Here is a 14842-nt window from a genome sequence, read left to right on the forward strand (position 1 = left end):
ATAAAAAAGATGTTCTTGATGGATGACTCCAGTTTATTACAACTTCCTGTACAAACAAGGATTATTATTATTATTATTTATTTTTTATTATATTTCTCTCAGTTTGACCTTGAGGAACTGATCATGTTAAAAAATGTCGTCTTCTTCATCAATAATGCTGCGTTCATGTTATATTGGACTTATTAGTTGTGTAGTAGTACTTATTATTAATACTTAGTATTAACCAGTTTCTGAAGTTCAATAAAAGCAAACAAACATGGACGCCTCGCATCGGCCTCACATCTGTTATACAGTGTGATTTAATGGATATCACAGTACTTGAACGCCACGTGACTTGTCGGAGGAGGTGGTGTCTGACCACTGAACCCATCGAGGGAGGAGAGCTCAGTCACTGTGCTGGTCACTGAGAGACAGGAAGGAGCAGCTGGAAATGTGATGCTACCCAGTGGACCGATCACAGTTGTTGTGGTCTGCGTCACCGCAACGTGTAGTCCCATTTCTGGGGAGGTGCAGGTCAGACCGTTTAAATATCAGCTTTAAAATGGATTTACAGTCGATTATACCATGAGGACATACAGAGAAACTTCACAACCACTACATCTAACAGGAAAACTCTCAAGCGACGTCATGAGACGTCCACTTTAGATAAATGTCCACACTGTTGTCTCATGAATAAGTCTCCTGTTACAAAACAAATCCAAAAGCAAATTGTTTAATTACGTCCTGGTTATGACGGTATTAGCCTGGCTAATATTATCTTAGGGGCTAACGTTAACGCTCAACTTACGTTGAAATGGAAACGAGAGTAACGAGCAGTCTGAGAGTCCTGACACCTAACCTTACACAAGGGGAACAGGTACGCGAGCTAACATTACGCTCCATGGAAATAACGCTAACATCTCACGTTACATCCAACCTGTGATGGCTAGCGTCCATTAAACCAAAACAAGTCAACCTTATCAAGCTCGACACACCGTCATATGATCCAACAAAGGTTCTACTACTCTACTCTACTACTACTGTCAGAGATCCTCACCCCCCCCCAGAGGCCGCCTTCTTCAGTCTTGCACAGAAGCTTTCAAAAACTCATCGGATCTACATGAATGACACAAATGACCGATTTTGGATTCAAAGCGTCGATGTTTGCCGAAAGTTGACCAGTTTGCATCCCTGCTTAATATTCTCCTACAATGAACATTGATCTCTGATCAGGTGTGTGTGGTTTAGGTAGCATTGGTGTTCAGCTCACACCTGGGATCTCATCTGAAGTGGATTAATGAAAATCATTTTTTTTTCTTTCTGTGAATTTGTAAATTCGTAAACTACCGTTTTTTTTAGTTTTAGCAGCTTTTTTATAACAGTCTTTATTGTTTTTATTTATTATATCTTGATTCTCTACTTATGTCTCTATTGCACTATCCTGTATGCTGCTGGAACAATGCAAATTTCCCTGCTGAGGGATCAATAAAGGATTATCTTATCTTATCTTATCTTTTTAAAGAGAGACCTGGTCTGGACAGACCTGATCACAGTCAGACCGGATCCAAAATGCAACAGGAACTCACCCGAACAGAGAGCAGCGTTTTCCTCAGCTTGTTCAGCAGACCAGAAATAGACCACCGCTGCTGAACTCAAATCCCTCCACTTATTAAATAACCTTCAGGGACAAAGAGCAGAGTCACATATTCAGGATGTCATCCACTAACATGAACCTCTACTTGTAAACCAGGCCAGGCTGACTCACCAGCTGCCGACTGATGAGGATCAGGGCTCCACGAAGAGTCGGGCCTGCTCCGTCAGACTCATCTGATCGTCTGTTTTCCCGAACATCACCACCTGTAAGTCACCGCTCAGCTGCCGACACAACAGGCATCATAACGTTCAAAGAGCTTCTCTCTGACTGACTGCAGCTTTACATCACAGAGGCCTTCTTCACCATCATCATCATCATCATCATCATCACAGGTTAGACAATTAAAATAAATGTGGAAGCATCTCATTGAACACTGCTAATATCAGAGGATCAGTCTGCTATTCTTCAGTTTCCTTCTTGTCATTAAATCTCATGTTCAGACTCAAACCATCAACCTGTCAGTCCGTCTCTCAGTCCTGTCTCACTTCCTGTCTGTGTCTCTCAGCTCTCAGCCCATTGGTTCCTGCTGAAGACGTCAATCTTTAAAAACTCCTCACAGATATATAGTTTCATGTTTCAAAAGGCTCAGTCATTCCCTCAAACAGCTGCTTGCTAGTTTTTATCAAACTAACAGCAGGAAATAGTGCATCTGTTGGGGACTATTTTCTGCGGCGGGTGAATCCACATGTGGAGCTCTAGTGAGTGTTTGTGGCAGCAGGACAGTGTGTATGAGACTGAGTCCAGATAAACTACGGTGTGTGTTCATGGTGATGAAGGAACATGTCACCCAGTGACACAGTGAGGCTCACTGATGAGTTTTAATAATAATAATAATAATAATAAGAAGAAGAAGACGATACAGCCACAACACTTGTTTGTAGAAACATTCACTGCTGCTTTGATCTGAACATGAGCTTTAATGATCAGAGGAGCCTGAGACACATAGTGTCCGTGTACAAAGACAGATCATTAAAATCCTCCATGTTCAGCTCTCAGAGTGTGGGTCCTCACCTCAAAGGGGTTCAGTCTGTATGCAGGACATTCAGGAGAGTGCAGGTAACCGACTGGCTGCCGACACCACCACACCTCCATCTGTCCCTCCAACGGGAAGCAGCCAAACTCCTCACAGCCCTGCTGCTGGATGGAGCTGGACTCCCCCTGATCCTGTGAGACAGAGCTGGACTCTCTCTGGACCTGCTGCTGGATGGAGCTGGACTCCCCCTGATCCTGTGAGACAGAGCTGGACTCTCTCTGGACCTCTGAGGTGGACCTGGACTCTCCCTGTACCTGCAGGATGGAGCTCAGCAGACTCTCTCCCTGGACCTGGAGGACAGAAGTCCACATGAAGAGGGACTGTGACGGGGGATCAGCTCTCTCAGATTCTTAGAGAGACGTGATGTGTGTGTTTATTATTTCAGGTGTTATGGGGGAGTGTAGGTCAGACCTCAGAGCTGCTGCTGGACTGTTGACTGTCAGGTTCAGCACGTCGCTCCTCAGACAGACAGACTGACACCTGAACCACAGACACATCAGAAACAGGATGATGACAGTTTGTGACGGCCTGATTATCAGTAGCGTCTCCTGTCACCTCGTCCCGGCTGCTGCTGCTGGTCTTCAGTGGTGTTGGTGTCTGAGGAGCCGACGTCCACAACGCTCTGATACTCTCAGCGATCTCTGAGGGCGTCCTGAAAACCAGCAGCTCAGTTCAGCTTCAGTTAACACTCACGTTTATTATCACAGTGTGTCTCAATGCACTTTAACAAAGAAGAAGACAATTACTATTAATGATTAATACTTGTGAATATTATTACTCATTTATGTGAAATATATGAGTGTGACCCCCGCCCCCCCGGCCTACTGGGTGAGCTGCTTGTGGCTGCAGTGCAGACAGGAGTCCTGGCTGGTGTTGGTGGAGTGTTTGAGGGAACAGACGGGGGTGGAGGTGAGAGCTGGATGCTGTAACTTCAGATCCTCAACAGCACACAGACTGAAGAACTGAAGACAGACAGGCAGTCAGGCAGGCAGTCAGACAGTCAGACAGGCAGTCAGACAGACAGTCAGACAGACCGAAAGTCAGGCAGGCAGTCAGACAGTCAGGCAGGCAGGCAGACAGGCAGTCAGGCAGGCAGACAGACAGACAGGCAGGCAGGCAGGCAGACAGACAGGCAGTCAGACAGACAGACAGGCAGACAGTCAGACAGGCAGTCAGACAGGCATTCAGACAGACAGGCAGTCAGGCAGGCAGTCAGGCAGGCAGTCAGACAGTCAGACAGACAGTCAGACAGACCGAAAGTCAGGCAGGCAGTCAGACAGTCAGGCAGGCAGACAGACAGGCAGGCAGACAGACAGTCAGACAGACCGAAAGTCAGGCAGGCAGTCAGACAGTCAGGCAGGCAGACAGACAGGCAGTCAGGCAGGCAGACAGAGAGGCAGGCAGTCAGACAGACAGACCGAAAGTCAGGCAGGCAGTCAGACAGTCAGGCAGGCAGACAGACAGGCAGTCAGGCAGGCAGACAGACAGACAGGCAGACAGACAGGCAGTCAGACAGACAGACAGGCAGACAGTCAGACAGGCAGTCAGACAGGCATTCAGACAGACAGGCAGGCAGACAGGCAGTCAGGCAGGCAGTCAGACAGTCAGGCATACAGTCAGACAGACAGAAAGTCAGGCAGGCAGTCAGGCAGTCAGGCAGGCAGTCAGACAGTCAGGCAGACAGTCAGACAGACAGAAAGTCAGACAGACAGAAAGTCAGGCAGGCAGTCAGACAGTCAGGCAGACAGACAGGCAGTCAGGCAGGCAGGCAGACAGACAGGAAGGCAGACAGACAGGCAGTCAGGCAGACAGTCAGACAGGCAGGCAGACAGACAGACAGACAGACAGACAGACAGACAGACAGACAGGCAGGCAGACAGACAGGCAGGCAGTCAGACAGACAGACAGGCAGACAGTCAGGCAGATAGTCAGACAGACAGAAAGCCAGGCAGGCAGTCAGACAGTCAGGCAGTCAGGCAGTCAGGCAGGCAGTCAGACAGTCAGGCAGACAGTCAGACAGACAGAAAGTCAGACAGACAGAAAGTCAGGCAGGCAGTCAGACAGTCAGGCAGACAGACAGGCAGTCAGGCAGGCAGGCAGACAGACAGGAAGGCAGACAGACAGGCAGTCAGGCAGACAGTCAGACAGGCAGGCAGACAGACAGACAGACAGACAGACAGACAGACAGACAGGCAGGCAGACAGACAGGCAGGCAGTCAGACAGACAGACAGGCAGACAGTCAGGCAGATAGTCAGACAGACAGAAAGCCAGGCAGGCAGTCAGACAGTCAGACAGTCAGACAGACAGACAGTCAGACAGACAGACAGACAGACAGACAGACAGGTGGACATATTAACAGTCTTGGATCAGGACAGTTTCTGTGTCTTTACCTCAGAGGGTGAGAAGCTCAGAGCTCTTAACATGTTGCTTCTGCTCCAGGAGGAGGTGGAGTCCATGAAGGAGGCTCCGCCCTCACTGTCCACCAGCTGCTCCTTCATACCTGCGACCTTCACACAACAACAGGCTGCTTTTACCTCAGTACATCAGGATGTGAAGTAAGACCAGCAGCTGCTGATAAAGTTACACAGGTATGTGTAAGTATGTAAGTATGTGAACAAAGCTGCTGCTTACATGAACATATTCAGCCCTCCATGTGTCCAGACCTCAGACTTCATAACAGTTTATGTTGTATTCAAACTTCATTCACAAAAACGCAGCATGCACATTGTTTACATGCTTTCAATATTCCAGTTGAATCAAGTTGAAGACTCCACTCCAGTTTACTGATGAACCGGGCGTCTATTCACAACAAGACCTAATTTAGGCTAAAACATTGGTTTGCAAGTTGTTTGCTGGTACATATAAATAATAATCAAATAATCCATTAATCAATTAGCCCACATAAAATGAATCTGCAACTATTCTGATGATGGATTTATCGTTAATCACTACGTTTAAGCAAAAATATCAAAACTGACTGATTTCAGCTTGTCTGATCTGCTGCTTCTTTAGGACAGAAACGAAATATTTCTTGAGTTCTGAACATAAAAACAAGCGTAATGAACATGTGACCTTGTTTGATTGTGATCACAATTTTCTCAATTGTGTAACATTTTATAGACTAAACAATGAATCAAGACAATAATCTGCAAATTAACTGATATCATTAGTTGCAGCTGTAGTACTCAGTTATCATCTCAGAGAATAACTCTAATATTTTATCTACACGTTCGACTTTAAACGTCTGAAGGGACAAAAAGTGGACGTCAGACAAGATTTTACAGGTTCAAACATCAAAAACACGGTCCGTCCGTCTTATTTCAGTCGGTCATATTTTGAGGGCAGAATTACATTTCAGCAGCTGTAATTTTCAGTGAATCAGATGTTTGTTGTCTTACATAACTCAGATCAATAACTGACGGGTCGGTGGCGTCTCGGTACAGGCAGGTAGAGAGCGATGACGTCACTTCCTTTGGGCCTTGGCTCCAGGTCTCTGGGTTCTGTGATGAAGTCAGGTTTGATATTTAATTTTCATAATTTAGGTAGAAAACAAATTTAATAACTTGTAAAGACAGCAGTCTGATCCACTGAATAAAACAATCCATAGAAGTACCATGTAGTATATGTATTCTCTCCATGTATAATTACACAGTAATAATAAATCTATCAGACAACAGAAGACTGAATTCCAAAATAAAAGCCTCAGCTATTCCAACACATGAAATAAAAAGATGATGTACCGTCTCCATCAGCTCCACCGGCGCTGTCAGCTCACGCATGCTGAGAGAGGAGTCGTGACCTGAGGAGGCGGGGACACAGACGCCACACAGGTGGGCGTGGTTGATATGGTGTCCGCACATGCTCTGATCGCTGGAGGAGCAGCCAGACTCGTCCTTTACACTGGACAGACTGTCTGCCTGCTGGAGGACAGATTAACATTATGATCAGCATTTTTATTATCATGGATGGATGATGGGTGGATGTTGACCTTGGTGGGGATGGTGGCTTTGCTGGGGGGACCGCAGGTCCTGGATGCTGGTCTGGAGGAGGAGGAGCTGGAGGTGTTGGAAGAGGTGATGGAGGAGTTGTAGAGGTGTAGGACCTGCAGGTATCCCTCCTTCTCCACCCTCCTTTTCAGGGTGGAGTTCCAGTGGTTTTTGATGGAGTTATCTGTCCTGAGAACAAAACACAGAAGCTGTTTCAGGCCTTGCAGAGGACAAGTGGACGTCTGCCGCTCGGTCCAGTGTCTCAACAGCTAACCAACACGTCAAAACTGAGACCATTAATATTAGCATGATATTAAACGTTGCATTTAACATTAGCACAATAGCATGAAAACGTGTTAACTCTTGAACCGCAGAATCGTATGACATCAACAACAACTGTGCACAAAGTTGCATTAAACTGCATTCAACTCTTTGCATATGATTTGTTCACCTGCCTTAAATCCAACATACTTCCAAACAACGGATGATGATCCATTTCAAGGGACTAGCTCTTCACCTTCTGCTCCAGACATTTGACTTTCGTTTTGCCCGTCTGCTCTCTGTTGTATTTTACTCTTTTACTCTGGACTGCAGCCGCAACATTTTTTGTACAGGCTGCCGCTGCAGGGCGCACAGCAACATGACAGCTCCCCAAATGCAGAGCACAGTAAAGAGACTCTCTTTACATGCCTCTGCCCAAAAGTACAGCGCAAGGTGTGGAGGTCTGGCTAGAGACGGTTTAGAAAGTATCTGGTCTGGCTATGCCAGACGACCCCAAAAGTGAAGCCAAAACATCTTGATCACCCCCTGGTGGTTGGCTGTTAGTTCAGGAAGCACTTTGTGGAGCACACAATTTAAATGTCAATATCACAGTTGATCATGTTTATTCAATTGTGGGAAGCCAAAATCATGATTGAGACTAATAATGGATTAATTGTGCACCCCATACAGACTGGTAGGACACCTGTTGCTGGTCTAGGTACCTGCCGGGCAGCAGCTTGGAGATGTCCGCCCAGCGGTTTCCCAGCAGCCTGTGGGCCTGACAGATGATGCGGTCCTCCTCCAGCGTCCAGCCGCTCTTCTTCACCATCGGGTTCAGATGGTTGTGCCAGCGCTCGCGGCACTGCTTCCCGTTACGACTGTGCAGGTGTTTAGCGATGAGCGACCAGCGCTTCATGCCGTACTTGTGAACCAGCTCAATGACCTGAACAGGAAGTGAGATCACATATCGTAAGTTTAGAAAAGAGTTCTGATAAACAGCAGCAAAATGATCAGTCCACTGGAGTCCAGTTTGTGTCCATGTGATGAGTCAAAACCAACAAGTCCAAGTCAAAACCAACAACTTCACTCCAATATAATGATATTTTCACTCATAAAATAACTGACAGTTATGAGGTTTCTTCAGGACTCCCTGTCCAAACAATATATTGGTTAATATCTCTGTGAGGGAGTCTGTCAGGTGTTTTTGCGATTGACAGCTTTCGCACGTCACGGTGTCCCTCTGCATAATAAGACCCGCCTCCAGGAAGAAGACAGCAGGTGCATGTGGAACACCTGCTATCTTTTTATCAAGATGGATCTTCCAGATGTTTATTTCACAGATATTTCCCTGCTTATTCCTATCAAATGATTGCATTTGCTGTAACGTTACTGTGCGATCCTCATGTGAAGTTGCAGGACTGTTTTCCCATCAGTGAATGATAATCCTGAATCTGTGATCAGCATTGCGTCATTGTTGACATCTACCTAGTGCTTGTTTTATAATCCGGGAGACCATTTTAAAAATGTCACTCTGTCCTCTTCCAGGTCTCCATAGTGGAGAGGAGGTCATGTGACTAGGTCTGTTTGGCGACACCTGCATGTCTGTCCGTCCTGGGAGAGGGATCCCTCCTCTGTTCCTCTTCCTAAGACTCCTTATCTGAATCAAGGGTCTAAGGATAGAGGGTGTTGAATGCTGTACAGACTGTGAAGCCCCTTGAGGCAAATATGTAATTTTGGGCCGTATAAATAAAACTGACTAAAGAATTTTATAAGGTTTCGGTGGGTGGTGAATGAGACTCAGCTGTAATCAAAATCAGAATCAGAATCAGAAATACTTTATTGATCCCGGGGGGAAATTATACAGTACCGGTGCTCCCATTCAAGTGTAGAAAGTAGCATAAATTCAGAAATACAAGTATGTACAAAATATAAAAAATTAGAAAAGAAAAGAAAAATATACAGATTTACAATATCTAAGTGAAAAATAAAAGTAAAAAATATATACAATAGCAATGTTGTTATTGTTGTTATCCATGAATTCTCAAATTTACTGTTTTACAAAAAAGCAGAAAAAAATAGTAAAGCACATTATTATTTTTTGATTGAGATGCCAAATTACAGTTATTTACTTGCATTCCTGAACAGAAACATTTGTTTTGTGGTTGCAAGAATGCAAGCTGTTATCAGGGCCAAAGGAGGTCATACCAAATATTAAGATGTTTGGTTAATATATGTGAATAAGGACTATTTAGTTCCAGTTTGTTATTTGCCTCATAAATAACAATAACATTTTAGTTTGAAACAAGTTTTTGACAGATTTCTAAAATATTTGTGTTTTCTCATTTTAATGACAGGTGGTCTAATAAATTTGTTAAGCACTGTATATATGTATGTATTGTATAATTGTGTATGACTATATATGTATTGCACTGACATTTAAAGAATACATAATAATGAGGTAGTATATGTAGAAGCTTGAAGCCTTGTGAAGGTTGAAAAGCGCTATATAAGTGAGATCATTTAGCATTTGAGATCATTTTAAGGTGACAGTATGTCAGGACAGGGTTATAATGGGTGACATTTACAGTTTACAGTGTGAGTGTTTACCCTCTCGTCCTCCTCCTGAGTCCAGGGACCTTTGACCAGCTCTGGATTCTTTATTTGCTGCCACCTACGCTGACATTCCACATCTGACCTCTGACCCTGAGACACAACGGAGACAGAGACAGAGTTAGGATGCCTTCTGTAACAACAGTTAACAGTGACAGTACGTCTGTAACTCACATATGTGGACTGTGGTGTTCGAGGCCCTGAGCAACGACTGCAGGCTGAGAAGTTTCATCATACCATAGAAACTGCATGTCAAGGTCAGGCTTCAGTGTATATGACAGTGTGGTCACGTTAACATGGTTTGGAGATGGCTGTTTCAGTATATGTGGTGGTTTTTAGCAGGAGAGAACACACACACATGCAGGAAGTGTTTGCTGTTTTTCATATTGGAGGTCAGTGAGCTCCAGATGTGGTGACCCTGATCTGGGTTGTTTCTGGAGCCTCACTGGTCCTCAGGTGTGTTGTGGTTGTAGAGTAACTCACAAAGAGTCTGGTGTTTGTTGGTCGTTTACAACCTAAAATACTTCCTCACTCTGATATTGAATGTTGAGCACCCTCTGCTGGACCACAAGGCAAACTACTTCAAACACTCTGGAGACTGTCAGGTTTGAATTTGAACAACTTGTTACAGTTTGAATATTTAATGTTTTACCACATTGGAACCAAAGTTTGAATTTCGAATAAAAAGTGTGTTATAAATATTCTGTCTGTTCTCCGTGTGATCTGGAGAGATACTGACAGGAAGTACAGACACACAGTCCCTAAAATATTATACCGATAATATTACTATATTGCTACTCTGGCTGATATAAAAATATCATAAATGCACAGTTGGGTAGCTACAACAGAAGGCATGATAAAGATTTACTCACCAGGTATAAATACAGTGTGATGACAGAGAAATTTTCTATTCTAAAATATTATAGTGAAATCAAAAATGACACACAAGAAGCATGTAAAGATATTACAGGATATAGAACAAAGGGCCTGCTAGGATCATGTTTTAGCATCAACACCCACTTACTTTCATTTTTCACACAGTCCTGCAGAACAACAATAACAGCTGCTGTGCAGCGTTCATAAATATAAACACAGCTGCTGTGCTCAGTCACATCTAACAACCTGCAGCACGTGCTGTTTCTGGCTGGAGGTTCTGTTCTGGTCACATGATGTGACAGATGTCAAATAAAACCACTCACTTTAAAATGAAGAGAAACTGAAGACCAGCTGTTTGATCCAAACTCCTTCAGTAGTCTGTACAGCTTCTCATCCTGAGGAGGAAGATCATCATCATCATCATCATCAGTGCTATCAACACAAAAGATACACTGATGTAGGATTTCCAGTGATGGCAAAGACCCTGACTGATGTAATAATCATTTGTTACGTCTATTCTTGAACATCGTGGAGGGAGAATACAAGTTTTCTGAGACTTTTAAGGTGTAAACAACAGAAACGCTGATGACAACAAAAGTCAACACAAATATAATGTTGTTTGTCCCAAATTAGAGCAACAGAGACAAAATATCAAAACACAACCAGAAACTTATTTGGAAGCCATGGATTTTTTTTAAATCAACTGTATTTATTAAAATTCAGACACATTTTGTCAGCGAATAAAAGGATGTAAGAACTTATACTAACCTTTATTGAGCTTTAAAGCTTTTAAACTGTCATGTCATTTGTTTTCTGCAGAGACAAGTTAGTGAACACAACATTAACACTTTGTCACCTTTAAGTTCCACTATGTTGACCAGCTCGTCTCTCACTGAGTCTGTCTGCTGTAGGACAGATAAACCAGGAGCCGAGAGCAAACCAGAACAGATAAACCAGGAGCCGAGAGCAAACCAGAACAGATAAACCAGGAGCTGAGAGCAAACCGGGACAAATAAACCAGGAGCCGAGAGCAAACCAGAACAGATAAACCAGGAGCCGAGAGCAAACCAGAACAGATAAACCAGGAGCTGAGAGCAAACCGGGACAAATAAACCAGGAGCCGAGAGCAAACCGGGACAGATAAACCAGGAGCTGAGAGCAAACCGGGACAAATAAACCAGGAGCCGAGAGCAAACCAGAACAGATAAACCAGGAGCCGAGAGCAAACCAGAACAGATAAACCAGGAGCTGAGAGCAAACCGGGACAAATAAACCAGGAGCCGAGAGCAAACCGGGACAGATAAACCAGGAGCCGAGAGCAAACCGGGACAGATAAACCAGGAGCTGAGAGTGAACCAGGACAGATACCTGGACACACACACGGTTTCTGAGTTAGCGCTGAATGCTAACATGATGACCATTACCTCGTCTTTTGTCCATCCAGGCTTCTGTAGAGTCACTCTGGAATATCGTCCATCCAGTCCTTCACGTCCAGTACAGCTGGAACGACTGTTTGTACTGAGACAGAACGCGACACACAGGGTAAGAGCTGAGACAATCAGGCAATTAATCACTCAACAGAAAATGAACTGCCAACAATTGATTATTAATTAATCATTTGAGTCCAGAAATGTCTTGGTTCCAGCTTCTCTGATGTCTCAGAGCGTCTGCTTTTCTCTGTTTCATATGTCCGTTAACTGAATCTCTGGTCGGACAAAACAAGACATCTGAAGACGTCATCTTGGACTCTGGGACTATTTACTGTTATTTTATAGACCAAACATTCATCTATTAATTGAGAATGGAAATAATTGGTAGTTGCAGCGCTACACACTATATACTAAAGGACCAATCACAGTGTTTTACCTTATGACCTAAAGATCCTGTTTACTGTCCGTGGGAATGTTTTGAAAATTCTTCCTGTTAGTGAGTTCACGGATCAGTCACCTGTCTGATCATGTGACTGCTCGTGTGATGTCACTGTGTTGTCACCGTGAAACAAAAATACAACCAGAGCTGGACGTCAGTCTGATGTCCTGAGATGATGTGAATGATCTGTATCTGACCAATCAAGGAAAATCTTATTCCGTGTTTATATAAGACTAGATTCAGCCCACATTCTGACTCTTAACCCACTGTGACAGGTGTGTGGCAGGTGTGTGGCAGGTGGGGTGTGCACATCAGCTCTCACCAGGACCTGCGGCTTCTGCTGCTCATCACTGCGGCTCATAGGAACACTGACACACCGAACCGCTGCTGGAGGAAACGCAACAAACACAAACACACACACACACACACACAGTTACTCACCATATAACACCAGTCAGGTCATCGTCTGCTGTTTGACTTCGGTGCTGCTGCAGCTTTCAGGCCAGCAGAGGGTGAGACGCATTTCATTTATTTATAACATGATTTTGTGTCAGCTTCACATGTTTTTCCTTCACTTGTAACAAAAAACCGCCGACTGTAAGGTTAAACAGTCAATTAAATGTCTGGTTGAAATGGAGCTGCAATGATTAAACTATGAATTGATTAGACAATCAACAGACAAACAGCAACTGTTTTGATGACTGATTCATTGTTTCAGTCATATTTTGGTTCCAGTTTCTGTTTTTAAATCAAAACAAGCAAACTGAAGACATCACTGTGGACTGTGCGAAACTGCAAATGCCACTTTTAACTATACTTTCACATTTCATAGACTAACAAATTAATCGAGACAATAATCAGCAGATTCATTGATAATGAACTTCATCAAAGTTAGAAACTAAAGTGCTAAAAGAAAAAACTGACAGCTCGTAGTTGAAGTGACGGTTAAGCTAACGTTAGCGAGAATTAGCAGGAGCTAGCTGCTGGTAGCCTAAACAGACAGCGATTGAAGTAAAAGTGAGAGAAAGAGAGATCAAACCGTGACTTCAGCCCGGTAACAGGCTGTACTCTGTGTACCGGCACATTACCGGCTGTATATCCGCTGGTTCACCGTGATAAAGAGAGAGAGAGAGAGATTGCGACACTTACCGGCAGTTGGTGGAGGAGGAGAAACCGCTCGAGACGGTTCAGCTGTCAGAGCTCGTGCTCCCTGGTCAGCGAACACAGGGACTCTCCTCTGATTGGACAGGCCCAGATGTGACGTCACGTCGCCTTGCCGAAATCATTTATTTATTTATTTATATTAATAAAAGGAGTCACTTTTTAGACACAACACAAACACACGAACACAAATTAAAAACCCCTAAAACATTCATATTGTGTATTTATGTGCTTGTAAAGTGTAAGATGTATAGTAACACATATGTATAATAATATTTGTCTAATTTCCCCCCGGGATCAATAAAGTATTTCTGATTCTGATGTACTTACATATTTCATACATGTACAAGCATGGTAGGCGCAATAATTCTCTTCAGGTTCTTTAAATCTCAGACCCTCAAACTGTTCAAAGCTGAATAAAGTTATTGTTGTTGATTCAGCACATTGTACAGAGAGTAAACAACATTAACATCAAGATAAAATAATTCAGCACAATACGTTCAATGAAATCAGGCCATTAAACAGAGAATGAAAAGATAAAATACCCAGAGTGAAATAAACAAACAGAACAGACAAAGCATATCAGAAGTAAAAGTAAAACAAACACTTAACATCAATAAGAGATATAGGAAGAAGTAATTTAAAGTTCTTTAATGAGACCAGAAAATCTTAAAATCAATTCTCAAACTGACTGCTAACCAGTGAAGAGAGGCCGAACGGGACTGATATGATATGATTTTGTCTTTTTGAATGTGTTAAGAGTCTAGCAGTTGCATTTTGTACAAACTGAATGCATAAAATTGTATATTATATTTTTGGCAATGATTTATGACCAAAGAGTGACCCCCCCCCCCTCCCTTGTTTTATTAAAATATTTTCAAGGTAAAATTATTCAGCAATTTCAAGAAAAAAGATTTGAAGTATGGCTGAAAGAAATAAACTTTTGTGCAAGTTTCCCTGTTTTCTTTATGTCATCTCTTGAAAAAGATTTGTTGTGCGACCAGATGTAATAGCAGTAATCAATGTATTTCTGTGGAGCATTTATTTAACAGTTAGCTATGTTACTACTTTAACTTAACACAAATTAAAACACACACAAAAGACGTGTCCAATAGTCACAAGGCAATATGTAACATAGACATGCTGAGACAAAAACTAAAAACAAAATTAAATTGAACAAAATAAAAGAAACAATAATAATGATGCATGAAACAGGATAACAGTGAGAGTTAATAATATCATGTCTTTTCACTTGGCGCGTGGAAGGGACCATGGATGTATAAAGGGACCCCAAAAAAGTAAAACTCAATCTCCCCGAATCCTTTGCGCGATGACCGGGCGATCTCCCGCCCGTTGTGAAAATCTCCCGGCATGCTTTTCTGCAAGGCCGAGACGAAGAAGCGTCATGATGG

At 43.3% G+C, this 14842-nt stretch overlaps 1 protein-coding gene across 1 annotated transcript; it reads right to left on the reverse strand.

Moving 5' to 3' along the window:
• Window positions 1–1764: 1764 nt before the first annotated feature.
• Window positions 1765–12630, reverse strand: LOC139296292 (transcriptional activator Myb-like). Its single transcript, XM_070918656.1, has 13 exons — window positions 12537–12630; window positions 11861–11918; window positions 10724–10832; window positions 9522–9617; window positions 7637–7857; window positions 6656–6842; window positions 6408–6584; window positions 5058–5174; window positions 3492–3628; window positions 3222–3318; window positions 3078–3146; window positions 2645–2956; window positions 1765–1854 (listed from the first exon to the last, which is right to left on the reverse strand). Exons 1-13 carry the CDS (start codon window positions 12628–12630, stop codon window positions 1765–1767), a joined length of 1764 nt encoding a protein of 587 aa, XP_070774757.1.
• Window positions 12631–14842: the final 2212 nt, after the last annotated feature.

This window comes from Enoplosus armatus, chromosome 14 (assembly GCF_043641665.1).
Source record: "Enoplosus armatus isolate fEnoArm2 chromosome 14, fEnoArm2.hap1, whole genome shotgun sequence".
Lineage (NCBI taxonomy): Eukaryota > Metazoa > Chordata > Actinopteri > Centrarchiformes > Enoplosidae > Enoplosus > Enoplosus armatus.